Source organism: Bubalus bubalis, chromosome 20, assembly GCF_019923935.1.
Source record: "Bubalus bubalis isolate 160015118507 breed Murrah chromosome 20, NDDB_SH_1, whole genome shotgun sequence".
Lineage (NCBI taxonomy): Eukaryota > Metazoa > Chordata > Mammalia > Artiodactyla > Bovidae > Bubalus > Bubalus bubalis.
This window is the reverse complement of record NC_059176.1, coordinates 14,201,585-14,216,848: the sequence shown is the minus strand read 5'-3', so window position 1 is coordinate 14,216,848 and position 15,264 is coordinate 14,201,585. Positions and strand designations below refer to the sequence as shown.

At 51.1% G+C, this 15,264-nt stretch overlaps 1 protein-coding gene across 5 annotated transcripts in view; it reads right to left on the bottom strand.

Moving 5' to 3' along the window:
* Positions 1 to 15,264, bottom strand: part of CCDC88C (coiled-coil domain containing 88C) — a 143,686-nt gene that overhangs the window by 56,789 nt on the left and 71,633 nt on the right. For 3 of the 5 annotated variants that reach the window (XM_044933370.2, XM_044933371.2, XM_044933372.2), the window contains 6 exons: positions 6,248 to 6,306; positions 5,372 to 5,455; positions 2,502 to 2,642; positions 1,938 to 2,122; positions 1,178 to 1,271; positions 449 to 607 (listed from right to left, as the gene is read on the bottom strand). In XM_044933370.2, coding sequence (XP_044789305.2) covers positions 449 to 607; positions 1,178 to 1,271; positions 1,938 to 2,122; positions 2,502 to 2,642; positions 5,372 to 5,455; positions 6,248 to 6,306 — 722 coding nt within the window. Of the gene's footprint in view, positions 1 to 448; positions 608 to 1,177; positions 1,272 to 1,937; positions 2,123 to 2,501; positions 2,643 to 4,231; positions 4,578 to 5,371; positions 5,456 to 6,247; positions 6,307 to 15,264 lie in introns of those variants that run through there. The other 2 variants (XM_006076163.4, XM_044933373.2) reach the window with 2 other exon arrangements.

Here is a 15,264-nt window from a genome sequence, read left to right as displayed (position 1 = left end):
ACCATGGAGGGCTTACTGTGGCATTTGCTCAAACACCAGGCATTTCACCTCTTTCATCTTAGAAGCCTCATGAAGTTGCACCACTATCTCTACTTTATAGATGAGAAAGGGGTTGGTCTTGGCAAGGTTCAGCCATAGAAACATGCAAGAAGTCTTAAAAATAGAAGACAGGTAAACCTAAGCCCATCACTGTGACATGACGTGAGAGAAAGAAAGAAATCAGGACCCTTTTGTTACAAATCACATTCCTTCCTCACATCCATCTGACACCTCGAGATGGAGGAGAAGCAGAGCGGGAGGCCCCTGGGGAGGAACAGGCAGGTGAGGGGCAGGGACGGTGCCAGCTGCCAAAACCTGCTGGCTCCTCATCCCCAAACCACCAGGACAGAGAATCGGCAGGTCCTTCTCAGGACCGGTCCGGCGAGCCCACCGGAGGCTGGGCGCCTACCTCCATGCGGGCCTTGTAGAAGTCCACGTCATGCAGCTTCTCCCGGCAGCGCACCAGCTCCATCTCCAGCCTCTCCACGCGGTTCGCCTTCTCCCTCAGCGAGTCCAGCTCATCCCGGTAGGCGCGAGCGGACCGCGCGTCTGCCGCCAGCTGGATGTTCTGGGAGACAGGCAAAGACAGGGGAGCCTGGTGTGGGGGCGCCCCTCTGGGGAGGGAAGACACAGCCATGGCTCTGAAGTGCGGCGTCTCCAGGACATCCCGGTGGCCAAGGGGCTCTCGGTGCAGGCCACTGCATGGGGGCCTCACCCGCTGCGGTAAGAAACGGTCACCCCCACGGCCATTCTCAGGACTACCGGCTCTCAGCAGTGTCACTTTGAGTGGGAAGGAAACAGCAGCCTTTGCTGGGAGCTCCCAATGCTGTATTCCTGAGCCCCTGGGCCACAGTTACTGGGGCGTCTCAGCCACCCTGCCCTCTCGGCATGCATGTGCACGTACACACACACACACACACACACACACACACACACAGATACACCCAGCTACCAGGACATCCCAGTCACGCTGCCCTCTCCGTACGCACATACACACATACACACACAGATACACACAGTTACCGGGGCATCCCAATCACCCCTTCTTGGCATGCGTGTACACAGATACACACAAGCACAGGTATACACAGTCACTGGGGTGTCCCAGCCACCCTGCCCTCTTGGCACGCACACACACCTTCTCGCTCACCTCCTGCTTGACCTTCTGCAGCTCCAGCACCAGCTGATCCACCTCATGCCTGGTGTCCACCAGCTGCTCTGTCTTCTCCTCCCTGGGGGGTGATCAGAGCAATCGGAAGACAGTGAGGGGGCCTGCCGGGCATGCAGCGGAGCAGCCCACCACCCCGCAAGACCCCAGCGGAAGAAGGAAAGGGAACTGGGTTTCTGGCAGGGGGGAGGGGTGAAACTGGCATGTGATGTTTGCAAAAATGTTCCTGATTTCCGTTCTTTTCCATTTTTAAGTTTACAATGCCCACCACCCTCAAACTACCTCCATTGGGCACCCGGTGGGCTTCCCTCGGAGGGTACAGGAAGTTAAGGAGACACTGGGCACAGTGGCACCACCTCACTGCCAAACAGGTAGCAGCGCCCACTGGTGAGAGGCAGGCAGCCCCCGAGACGATGGGCAAAGTGGCATTCCCCCACTGCAGGAAAGGGGAACAGCCTCACCAGATGGGGCAAGCCACATCCCCTCTCCAGCCCCAAACCGTACCAGTGTGTGGTCACCTGAGTCCAGATTGGGCCTGGGTGTGGACTGGCGGGAGCCCTAACCTCTTGGGAGAACCCCTCCTCGTGCCGGCCCCAAGAGGCTAGCTGAGGGTGCTCAGCATGGAGTCAGAGCCCTCCTGCTCCCCGCACCACACAAGCTGATGGAAATGTGTGTCCACAGCCCATGGCACAAGAGCAGAACCAAGAGCCCAGCCGACCGGAGGACGCACAGCTCCTGCCTGACGCGGCGCAGCCTGGCCTTGGTGTCCGCCAGCTCCACAGCCAGATGCTGCTTGTCCTCGCTGGAAAGGCTGCTGGTGGGGCTGGGGGTGGACTCGGCGCTGGAGGACTTGAGGGGGCTGGGGGGGTGCTGCGCCTGGAGGTAGTCCCGCTCCTGGGTGAGGTCCACGATCAGCTGCAGAAAGCGGGGTGGGCGGGAGAGGGAAGGGAGAGCTTACACCCGAACTCAGTGCACAACAGTGAGCAGACAAGAGGAGCTGGCTAAGAACCAGAAACCACGAGGAAGCAGGAGGCATCGGATGTAAGTTTTCGAAAAAAGATGAAATGTCAAGTGGACAGAAACCAGGAGGGACCCGGAGCTCTGCACTTTGATGAACTTCCCCCTGCGCACGGAGGTCTCAGAGGTGGCCGTTCATTCACTGCAGGGCAAGCGCCGCCCCACTTATCCCCACCAAAAACCAGACAGAGAGAAGCAGGGGGATCTCAGGTTGGAGACGAAGCGTCAGGACGAGGCGCTGTCCCTCCTGGACCCGCCAGGCCGCCTGTAGACGCACCTCCGTGCACTCGTCCCGCTCATCGATGAGCCGCCGCAGGTGAAAGACCATGTTCCGAGACAGGGCCTCCAGCTCCTCCGGGGCCACGTCCGGGAGCTCCAGCCACTGCAGGTCGAACACATTCTCCTGGTTGTGGGTCACCTGCGGGCACAGGTCAGGCGCTGCAGGGTTGGGAAGGGCATAGCCGGGGGTCCCGGGAGCAACCCCTCCCCATGACCGGGGGGCAGGGCCCCCGCTGACTGGTCCTCCGGACAGATTTCTTATGGCTGGCAGGGGGCACCTCCAGTCTGTGCAGACGCCCCTTAGCCAAGCTCCACTAGTGAGTCGGGCCTGCTCTCAACACCGGCTCCTAGAGGACACAGATTTTTATTTTTTTTTATTTTTTAAATAACAGAGAGCACACCTTACAACTCAGAAGAACTTCCCTAACAAACCATCCTCAGATATTCTTACTGTAGCGTCAATTTACAACACAAACAAGGTAAGTCCTAGGGATGCCAAGGGTAAAGAGAGGAACGGTGTGTTATTTCTTACAATCTAACGCAAGTACAGCATATGTTAAAAATCTTACTGCTGAAATATTGGGTATGCAACAATCTTACATTGCTTTTTGGGAAATATTTCCTAATTTAAAGCAATTTGTTGGCGGGGGTGGGGGGTAACCTCCCTGTCAGTCCAGTGGTTAAGACTCTGTGCTTCCACTGCAGGGGGCACAGGTTCGAGCCCTGGTCAGGGAACTAAGATCCCACATGCTGCATGGGGCAGTCACAAAAAACAAAACAATTTTCAGGTAAGCTTGTGTCTCGCCCCCACAGGCCGCATAAGATTGGTGGTTTTTCTCTTTCTGTCAGGTTTGAGTGGAAACCCACAGCCAGGCCTACAATGGGCAGCCTCTTCAACCTTCAACTACTCTGCCGACCTGACCTTCTCAACCTGACACCCCCAAACCTGGCAAAGGAGGTAGAAGATCTATTTTGAGTCCCCACCCTCTCCATTTGGAAAGATAAGTATTAGCACACTCAAGCCTCAAAGGGGGAGAAAACAAAAAGAAACCAGGGGTTATGCACTCAGACAGGCACACCAAGTATTTAAATTTTTCAGCAGCAAAGACGGAGAAGGAATGGTTCCAACACAAATAACAACAAAAAACAAAGACAGAGCCCTTCAGTTTCTCAAAAGACACCTGCTTTCTTACCCCTCCCCACCTTACAAGGAAAATTCGGGGATTTCCCTGGTGGTCCAGTGGCTAAGACTCTGAGCTCCCAAGGCAGGGGGCCTGGGTTCCATCCCTGCTCAGGGAACTAGATCCCATATGCTGCCATCAAGAGTTTGGATGCCACGACGAAGACACAGCACAGCCAAATAAATTAATTTTTAAAAATTGGGGATTCAGTGAATCTCAGAGAATGAGGAAGAATCTTACCCCATAGTACAGTGCATCCTAAAGTATGAACTGGGATTGAGAGGCTGGGTTCCAGGCCTGCTCCATACCAGGGCTATGGAAAGGCCTCTAGAAAGGGGGTTCAGGGGTATAACCACAGCCGCACACCAGTAACCCCAGGAGCTTGTAATGAGAGGCTTATGTCTCTCCTCCCCATTCTGACACAGTGGGTTTCCCGTGAGGCCCGGGCACCTGAATGTTTAAGAAGCACCCAACTAATTCCAAAACCCAGTCCCCAGGCGAGCCACCGACTTTGATAATCATGCAGGACTTCTTTCTGGGCGCATACCTTTTTATCTTTTAATATCCTGCTGGTGGAACAGGGGAGACAGTGAGCAGCAAAGTTCTAGCTAGTCTCCAGGACCTAGTCCCCAGATATATTTTCAAAACACAGAGACACACAAGGAAAATCAAAAGGCAGAATGGTTCTATGGCTAGCAGGTCACTGACACGAATGGCTGAGAATATTTCCTAGAACACTTGACTGGCTCTGCTGGACGTCCTTCCCACAACAAGCCGCATCCGTCTCTTGCATTCAAATCCTGACTCGGAGCTTGCCACTCACAGTGCCCCGGAGGGCTGTGGAAGCCCGGCAGCTGCACCCCGTGAGGGGAGCTGGTGAGGGGAGCTCCGTGTTCAGCTGCCTCTGCCAGTCACGCACCTGCTCCTACGTGCTTCTGCTCATGTCTTTTTCATGCATTTATCTCAGCTGTCCAATTAGACAGAAGGCTGAACTGTACCTCCTAAGATAATTAAAACACATAAGGCTTCTTTTGCAGGAGGGTGGGGTGGAGGTCAGGGCGGTAAGTTTCAGGTGGGGGCTCAGTTTCCAGGGAAACCGTCCCCCCTCAGTTGACACCACCTCTGCCAAGGTCAACAGCACAGGGGGTGCCCTCAGTGCAGAGCCCCCCACTCCCAACCCCACCCAAGGGGGTTGGGTGTCCAGAGACAGACCTTCTGGGACTCGCTGGTTTTCAACTTCCCAAGGGGTGGTGGTTGTTTCTCTGCCATGTCACTGACAGGAGCAGCGACTCTCTCTCTTCATAAAGATCAGCCATTCGAAACGGGGTGACATTTGCCAGAATACATTTTCAGGGACTGTAAATCAAATTCTGAGCCTAAACTGCTTGACAGCTCTTAAAAATAGTCTGAGTCCATATTAGGCAAGAAGAAGAGGCAAAAGACGACTTGATTGAAGTTTAAAAAAAAATTTTTTTTTCTTTTTTTTGTTTCAAACCCCCATTTTAGCTTACTGACAGCTACCTTTCCAAATAGGATCCATTTGTCGATGGTGTCTGAAACCTTAAATTAGCAAAATCATTCATGGGTGATGTGTTCTTTAGCCTTTTCAGGGGGAGAGAACCTGCCTCCTGGGTGACCCAGGAACAACGGTCCACAGCTAAGCACCTCCCCAGAGCCCCCCACTTACCTCCTGTATATGAGCCACGATCCCCGCCTGGGTCTCAATGTCTAGCTGTTTGATCCTTTCAATAAATTCCTCTTTCCTCTCACACTGCGGAGGGTTACAAGTGTTAATGAAAGCATTTAACGATGAGGGCCACCTGAGGCCACCAGAGTCACAGAAATACAGTTTCAAAAGGAGCCCCACCCCTGACTTTTTCTTTTATAACCAAGAATGCTCTGCACCCCCCACCAGCCGTCACATTGATGTTTCTCTGTAAGTGGCTCAGACTATCTGTATCACAATCACCTGTGCGGGGGCGGGGGGTGGGGGCGGGGGGAGTGGTTGCTGTCTTTAAAAACACCAGTGGGTGGGACACAGACAAACTTTCCAGGGGATTCTTAAACAAGTAAAGACCAAGAGCAGCTGGTTTAGGCCAGTGGGGGATTGGGGAGGCAAGCTTCATCTGTAAAGGGCCAGATGGTAAAAATCTTAGTCTGGAGAGGCCGTCATCTAAGCTCATGCCATAGGAAGAAAGCAGCCACAGGTCCTATGTAAAGGAATCAGCATGGCTGTGTCCCCATGAAACTGTTTACAAAAACAGGTGGCAAGTCAGATTTGGCCCACAGACTGTCTGCTGATCCTTGCTCTAGATGTTCCTACACTGGGGACAATTTGCTAAGGACACCTGGCCCCGGGGATCCCCACCTGACCTCTTGCCCAAGATGCCCGGGGCTAAAAATGGTTGCTACCCAAGACGCCGTCACGTCTCTCACAGGAACCCTTTGACCTTCTGTCCCGCTGGGCTGAAAGTAGCTTCCCCCCCACATCACCGAAGCGGGGGCGTCATCCCCGCAAAGCAAACACAAGAGCAGCCCTCTCCACCCACCTGCCGAGCCTTACCTGGACAGCACAGCCGAGCACCAGCAGCAGCACCTTCTTAATCTCCTCCATGCTCTTCCCTAGATCAAAAGAGCAACACAGTTAACTAAGCTCAACTGTCTGAAAAATTTCACCAGTGATAATACACACACCTGCTGCAGCAGGAGGGTGAAAATCAGATATGCTAAAAACGAAGCTCTCTGCCCAGTGATGTCCATTTAGGGTGTACACACTTCATCTGTTTTCTGCATATGGGTTTGTTTATTTCTTAAACCAAATAAGAATTCTCGTCCCTCACTACTTGGGGCCCTTTTCCATTCAGATGTATCATAAACTCTTTCCACGATGACCAGTGAATATGAGCATCCCTTTCTAGTGTGTGTGGTCAGCCAAGTACAGTGGAAGAGAACTATCCCCCCACAGGGAATACTCAGTCGACCCTGAAATAAAACTGGACTTAACCCTTCCCTTCCACCACACAAAATTTCCAACACACGAGGGAGAAGAGTAAAGTGAACCCTCCGCTCATCACCCACTTCACACAATCAACATTTTAAACGTCTATTCCATCCCCCGACCCCTGCCTTTGTTCTCAATGTCTGGCTGGAGCACTCCGCAAAGCAAGTCCCAGACACCACACGCAGCATTTTTGATGGTCTCCTACTTACTTTGTACAAAAGCCACAAATGAATTCAACTACCCCCTTTCCAGAGATCTGATTTTTTGATATTTTAATCTAAATGATGCTACAAAGAACATCTTCTGGCTAATTCTTTCATCCGTACTTCCCTCTTTAGGATAAACTCGCCTTTCAAGGTTTTCCCACTTTCAAAGAGCCCTGCAGAAAGGCTCTGCCATTTTACTCCCTCACAACTAATATACGATAAGCCCCACGTCCCCACACCCAGACCAAGACAGCTTTACCGCTCTTCCTCAGCTTTGCCAATCAGGCCCCCCAAAATCACATTTCATCATTTTACATCATGTCTTTTTCACTATGCTTGAGGCTGTCGACTTGAAAAATAGCCGCAACCTAAAAGCTGAAGAGTTATATTTTATTTGGTGGGAATTTTTAGGACTTCAAGCCTGAGGGACAGCATCTCAAGCAGCCCTGAGAGAACTGCTCCGAGGAAGAGAGGGCAGGAGTCAGATCATATAGAAGTCTGCAACAAAGGGCCGGTAGTCTGAACATCGAAAGTATTTTTGTGAATTAAAAAAAATCAGATATCTCAAGGGATTTAGTGTTTTTCAATGTATGGGAAGATGCAAGTGTCTGGGTTCACTGCAATCATTTTTTTCATACGCATGAAATGAAAGCTATCTGGGGCCAGTCTCCTGTGTTTTTAGCATCCCGAGTTCCTCAGTGCTCACTGTAGGAAGGGGCTGCAGTCTGAATGCAGCCAGACGGAGCGGAGCAGGTATCCTTCTCCTTCCTAGCTGCCCTGGAGGGCTGGAATCGCTGACGACTGTGACATCCTTGTTTACCGATAAGACAGAAAAGATTCCATTTTTCAAGGCCAAGTGGGCCTTCATCTGTCGTTTCAGTGGCTTAAACAGAGTGAGGATATAGACGCTCCAGACTTGATTTGTTCACCAGGAGGCCCTGTGATCCCAGCAAGCCGTACTCTGCTTCCCAGGCTCAGTGTCCACATCTGTGAAAGGAAGGTAGCCAGCCTGGGTGACTTATGGGGTGGTTTTCAAGTGGAAAATTCTACAGTTTTCTGCCTTTCCTATTATATACTCTATTCTATTGATGTTTCGTGGAGAAGGAAATGGCAACCCACTCTAGTATTCTTGCCTGAAGAATCCCATGTACAGAGGAGCCTGGCGGGCTACAGTCCATGGGGTCGCAAGAGTTGGACGCAACTTAGCGACTAAACCACTACCACCACTGATATTTAAGGGAGACGTGACATGCCAGAAAAAAAGCATCATTTTCCTGAAAGACTTGCCAACACCCAGTTACACTGGGCTAAAATGGTCCAAAGCATCATCAATAACCCCGGGATGAAGAAAACCAAACTCGTGTCCAAGAACCAGTGCTGGGGTTCATTTCGGGTCCTTGGGTGCAAAGTATATTACAGAGTAACCTGTGACCTCATCCTAATGCTTCTCAACTGAGACACAGCTCAAAACAGCTTTTCCTGAGATGACAGCATGATGGTCAAGTCTCACAACCAGGGGCTGGGCATCTGCCTTCCTACCTCCCCAGCTGGAGGCGGGCAGGATGGGCTGGAGCATGGGGTTCCCGCAGAGCACTCAGATCCCACACTCCTTTTTCAAAAAACTTCTTTATTTATTCTGGCTGTGCTGGGTCTTCGTTGCTGTGCGCAAGCTTTCTCTAGTTGCGGCAAGGGGGGCTACTCTCTAGCTGAAGTGCTCAGGCTTCTCACTGTGATGGTGTCCTTTATTGCAGAACACAGGTCTAAGGTGCACAGGCTCGGGCCCTGAGCACAGGCTCAGCAGTTGTGGTGCATGGGCTTCAATGCTCTGAGGCATGTGGGATCTTCCTGGACCAGGGATGGAACCGGTGTCCTCTGCACTGCAAGATGAATTCCTAACCGCTGGACCACCTGAGAAGCCCAGACTCCACACTCTATAAAGAACCAGGTTTGGGGTTGCAGATCAGTCATGATGACCAAATCTTCTCTTTGCTGGTAAGTGTAGAATTTCACCCATGTTTAAAATGAAAAAATTCTCAAAGACTTGTGTAGATTTTTTTCACCTGAGGCCTTTAATTTGGCCTGAGAGACTCTAATCCATATACATAAGTACATGGAACTCTACAATGACTTAGCTGAGGTGGTGATCAGTCACGATTTTAGTTCTGATAAAAAAGAAAAGGAAATGCCCACCTGAGTATTAAAAACCTCCAAGAGTCTCACCAAAATCTCCCCCCGGCCTCAGTGCTCACGCCAGCCCATGTGGCCGTCCTCACCTCTGCACCTTCAGGGTCAGTCCCCAGAGGCCTGGCAACGGCCCCTCGTAGGCCCTTTGGTGGATATAACAAGGATAGACCCCTTCCAGCCACCACGGGCTCCTCTTCCTGCATTAATTCAGCTTTCACAGGCTATGTACCTGGGGCTGAAGCCAGCGGAGCTGACACACAGGAAGAAAGCATTTTAAGAGCCTTGGAGCAGCTCAAACAGAAGTCAGGGTTCAGGGGATCTTTATAATACTGTTCACAGCTAAGGCCCCAGAGGACCTAATTATATCATACTTTGGATAACTTAAACAACTTGGATGATCCATTCTCCCAGCCTACAGGAGATAAAAACAGCAAATTCAAAGTGGACAGGAGCACAAGACAGACCCACCGAGAGGAGCTACAGGGTAAGCTGGTTATCTGAGAGCAAGCAAGAGACAAGAGGCCCCGCACACATCCTCGAGAGCCACGGGCTGAGGCTGTTCAGGGAAAGAATGAAGGCCTCTGCTCCCTCAGCCTCCTGCAGAGACACACAATGGCAGCCGTGACTCGTTTATTCCTTCCCTTCTTCAGTCATACCCATCACACACCAAGGAAAATCTCAATCTGATCCAGCGACCTATTGGGAGAGTACGGAATTCCAGTGGGCTAATTTTATAACAAAGGGAAAAAAAAAAAAGATCTTAAAAGTAGAGAATTCATTTCTTCATTTTAGAAATACGGTCAGGGAATAATTATTTAAAATAAGCTTTGGGGGGTCTTCCCTGGTGGTCCAGTGACTAAGACTTCCTACTCCCATTGCAGGGGGCCCAGGTTTAAACCCTGCTTAGGGAACTAGATCCCACATGCTGCAACTTGAAGGAAAAAAAAAAAGATCTCATATGCCTCAATGAAGATTAAAGATTCCACATGCTGCAACTAAGACCTGGCACAGCCAAATAAAGTAATAAAATAAATTAAATTAGATAAGCATTTTGGTGGTGAGCAAGGCACTAGGGAAACTCACCCCTGCCCTCAGTCACATGAAGCAGTGCTGTGCTCATTCTCACCAAGCTAAGTGAATAAAAACATTTGCTATAACAAACGTATCCTGTGATTTTTACCCGTACACAGATTACTAGCGAACTTAAAAAAAAAAAAAAAGAAGAGAGAGTAAGAGAGAAAAGCAGAAGTTCACTCATTTCTCATGGGAAGCTGATGCCCAATTTCTCTCAGGATTTCTGCTATTTTCAAAAGCTACCAGATTGTGGGTTTTGAATAGTTTTACAACATAACAGAGAAGACTCTCTGCTGGGTCCCTGCCAGCAAGGGTGGCTCTGTGACACAGTTACGCAGGCAAAGAAGGAACAGCCCTACAGACAACTCCCTCCCAACACCTACCGGGTGCTGGTTCCTTGCTGAGCACATCCATAGTCAACACAGTTCTCTGAGCTCAGCCCAAGTGTGATCCATCGTGTCCGACTGTGACCCAATGGACTGGGGCCTGCCAGGTTCCTCTGCCCATGGAATTTTCCAGGCAAGAATACTGGAGTGGGTTGCCATTTCCTACTCCAGGGGATCTTTGACTCAGGGATCGAACCCGCATCTCTGAGGTCTCCTGCACTGGCAGGTGGGTTCTTCTACCACCAGCGCCACCTGGGAAGCCCAAGAAAGCTTGGCTCAAACCAAGAAAACCAGCAATTTTAAAAGCTGATAAATGCTATGGGAACCCAAGGGAGGAACACCTCGTTTGCAGTAAGGATCAGGCAAGGCTCCTTGGAAGAAAAGCTATGACAAACCTAGACAGGGTATTAAAAAGCAGAGACATTATTTTGCAGACAAAGGTCCATATAATCAAAGCCATGGTTTTTCCAGCAGTCATATATGGATATGAGAGTTGAACCACAAAGAAGGCTGAGCACTGAAGAATTGATGCTTTTGAACTGTGGGGCTGGAGAAGACTCTTGAGAGAGTCCCTTAGACAGCAAGGAGATCAAACCAGTCAACCTTAAAGAAAATCAACCCTGAATATTCACTGGAAGTATTGATGCTGAGGCTCCAATAGTCACATCACACCTGATGTGAAGAGTCGACTCATTGGAAAAGACTTGATGCTGGGAAAGACTGAGGGCAGCGGGAGAAGATGACAGAGGATGAGATGGCTGGATGGCATCACTGACCCAATGGACAAGAGTTTGAGCAAACTCTGGGAGACAATGAAGAACAGGGATGCCTGGTGTGCTGCAATCCATGGGGTGGCAAACTGCTGGACACAACTTAGCAACTGAACAACAACAAGGCTTCCAAAAGGAAATGACTTCTGAGCTGAGACCCCAGGAAGAGGAGAGGTAGGTATGGGGGCTTTTCAGGGAACAGCGTATGTAAAAGCCTAGATGTAAGAGGACACGGTGCTTGTCAAGTTATAAACGCTTTGGTCTTAAGTTGGGGGTGGGTTTTCATGAGGAATGGGAGGCAGGGTAGGAAACGACATGGATGTCGGTACCTAGTGAGTCATAAGCACCAGTGAGTGGGGGAAGGGTCGAACACATCCAACACCCTCTGCATCAACCCACAAACCCAGGGGACATCCCAGGACAGGCTGAGCTAATAGTTGAGTCTACGAAAAATCTTAACTTTACTACCTGCTTCCTGGAGTCCTGACACAGAGAAACTCCCTCCAGCCTTTCTTAGTAGAAATGGAATGCATGTCGGCTGACCTAAGCTATAAATAAAGCTACAGATGTGTGCAGCCAAAACAGAAGGGAAACGAGTTCTGCACATGGGGTAGAGGTGGACCTGGGGACAGAAATGCAGTGGGACGATTAAAGCGCACCAGCCTTTAAAATGTGGAGGCTGAATAACAACAAGGTTGGAAAACTCCCTGACTTTCTAATCTCATGTCTGTGGCAGACATGACTCGTCAATCACAAAACTTTTTTTTTTTTTTTTTTTTACCGAGCCTGGAAGGAAGCCTCGGAACCCTTCTGAACACAACACTCTCCATACAGCCAGTGCCAATCAATAAACATTGGCCCAGGAAACGAAACCTGTCTTCCGTGCCTGGTACCTAACTTCTAGGGTCCTTTTGGTGCCAGTCTTTGATGCTCCAAGATGCCGTCATTTGAATGTTCGTATATCCTCTGGATCTGGAAAACGAATCTTATGTGTCAGTGATCACCTGGGCATGAAGACAGGGATTTAGATAAAGGAAGGCAAACAACCCCTTCCAAAAGCAAGCTCTTCCTGCTGCAAACTGCACACTGTCTTGCTGAGGCTGGAAGGTACAGTGACTGACCCACAGAGACCCCACTACCACAGAGGCCCCCGGGGCCCGTGAGTCTTGAGCCAGGCTGAGGGCTGAACCCTTCACAACCTGGAAGGACTGACCCACTGGAGTTAATCCTGCCCTCCCCGTGTGCCCTCGCACCTACAGACCATTCCAGTCCTTTCATACAACACTCTATCATCTGACTGGATCCCCAGAGCAATTCCCAAAGGCTGGTATTATCTGCGTTTTACAAACAAGAAGAGGCTCAGACAGGCTGAGCCACAGATCTGAGGTTTGGTCACCACCTGCTCGCTCCTAACTCGCTACCGCCCCCTCCCGGAAACTGCTGCTATTTCTGTGCATTTCCTTGCAGAGCTGGGCTCCCTCTGGCTTAGCTTCTGATCCCAGTGCCACGGGGCAGGTATTTCAGCCAGGGTCTGCTGACTGACTACAGGTAACTGTGAACATCACGTCCGGGTAGAAGAACAAAGAGAGCACAGCTTCCATTTGCTTTCTTGTTGGGATGGAGACCACCCCCCCCACACACACATTTTTCTTAATAATTCTACATTCTGTTCTCTCCTAACTTATGTGCTGGGGTGAACCGCTCACTGTGCTTTCCCTGGTTTCTGAGTTTAAAACCAGTCATTTCATACGGATGATTATGGGGGCTGTCTCACTGATTTGAAAATAGCACTGCACTGAACATGACCCTGCTTCTCCTCAAGGTAATAATGACATCTCAAGACTCACCCACACGGGCACAGCTCTGTGCGCCCTCCTGGGGGCTCTGCTTACACTGAGAAGACCTGTTATTATTTCAGCAAGGTTACCTTGGGTTCCATAAGGAACAGTATGGGCACATGGGGACCCTCCATTAATACCTGTCCTGGGTCACGGGGTAGGAGGAGACGGGCACCTCTACATACCACCTCACAGGCTGGAGGGCGACGCCCGCGAAAGCCTCACCAAGATCTCTTACCCCTGGAACATTACACTTGTGAAGCCCATCAGGCACGCCCCCATTTATTTAATTAGTCATTCAACAAATGTTTATCACAGGTGGGCTCTGCAGGCACCGAGTTGCACATCCGTGTGAAATAGCGCAGGGGTGCTCCAGAGTGCAACCTGACCAGTGACCTCCCGCATATCCCCACGTCTCTCCTGCACCTGGCCCAAATCTGCCCCTATCCTCAGGGATCCCCCCACCACCTCCTGGAGGTAACAAGAATCTCTGCTCAGGTTCCCTGGTCACAGAGACAATCTGAAACAGCCACATCAAGCCCCTCAGACCAGCACCGCCAGAAATGACTCCCGAGCCCAGCCTGCCCGGAGCACAGAAGCTGAGAGCTAATTCATTTCCCAGCACCAAACAACTGAGGATCAGAAAGGGAGAATGAACCCCAAGAAAGCAGAGTCTGCACTGGCTTGAGGTGAGGCGATGGCTGAGGCGATCAGAGAAAGGGTCCCCCCACCGTGCACCACGCAGGAAACACAAAGCCCAAATATCATCGGGGAACACAGAGACCTTTGACAAATAACAGCTCATCCCTCCTCCTCGGACGGCCACAGCCACAGAGAGCAGACCCGGTGGATGCCATGCGCGCTCACGCAGCCAGGGAGTCCCTCTCTGTGTATGGCCCATCGCTAGGAGGCGACCAAACAAAGTCCGGTTTCCAGGCAGGTCCTGCGGCTGCTCCAAAGGCCAGCATCCGGCCGCGCCTGAATGCTCGCTGGGCTTGGTAGTATTATTCAAGCGCTTCACGTTCCTGGAAGAGCCAAGTGCTGGCTCTCGGCTCCAGCACCCAGCACCCCCCTCGCTCTGGATGGACTGGAGACTCATTTCTGAGTCCAGTGGGCAGCACAGAGCTGAAGAAGCAGGCTGCAAGCCACGCCACGTGAACCCGTGCGTGGGCACTTTTCTGAACCTGCTCCCTCAAGAATGAACAGGAAACATGAATAGGATCAAGGACCACGAGATGAAATTTTATTTACTAACTTCTTCCCTCCTCATTTGCAGGACCTATGTGCGTGCATCAAGTCACTCAGTTGTGTCCCACTTTCTGTGACCCCATGAACTGTAGCCCCCAAGGCTCCTGTCCATGGGATTCTCCAGGCAAGAACAGTGGGGTGGGTAGCCATGCTCTCCTCCAGGGGATCTTCCCGACCCAGGGATCGAATCTGTGTCTCACATCTCCTGCACTGGCAGGTGGGCTCTTTACCACTAGCACCACCTGGGAAATCCTAAAAGACCTAAGGTTTTTGCAAATGCAAACATAAAAAAAACACATGGGGTAAGAATTCAGGAGAACTAAAAAGAACAGCCCAAGTTTGGGAGAAAGAACACAAGACCTGCATTGCTCATTAGCCTCTAAGGGCAGACCCTTGACTCCCCTATGTTGCTTGGCAAGTAGGGTGCTGGGGGCAGGCGGGGGGAGATAGCACAGAGCACAGGGTGGTGGCCGGGGAGGGAAGACAGCCGCCTGCTTTCTCAAAGAACAATCTCAGAGGCAGGAAGACTGCTCATAATCAACCCGACCTGGAGCCCTCTCCCTGTCGCAGGGCTGGAGATGAGCCAGCCCCCTGGTGCACCGGCCCTCGGAGGTTCCAGCTTGTCATCAGAGGCAGAGCTGTGCCTTGAGGGAAGGTTTCTATGGGATCCGAGAAACACTTCAAGGACGTCCTTGACAAGCGAGCAAGTAAACACTGAGAGGGTTAAATATTAAATTCCAAGGAGTCTCAGGAGTTCCGTTTCCTTCTGGCCTTTGAAACCTAAACTTCAGCTGTGATAGAACACTTCCTCCCTGCGCCCTAGGCTCGCTGCTCCTGCTGGGACTGCTGGTACATTCCCCCTCCTCCAAGCTC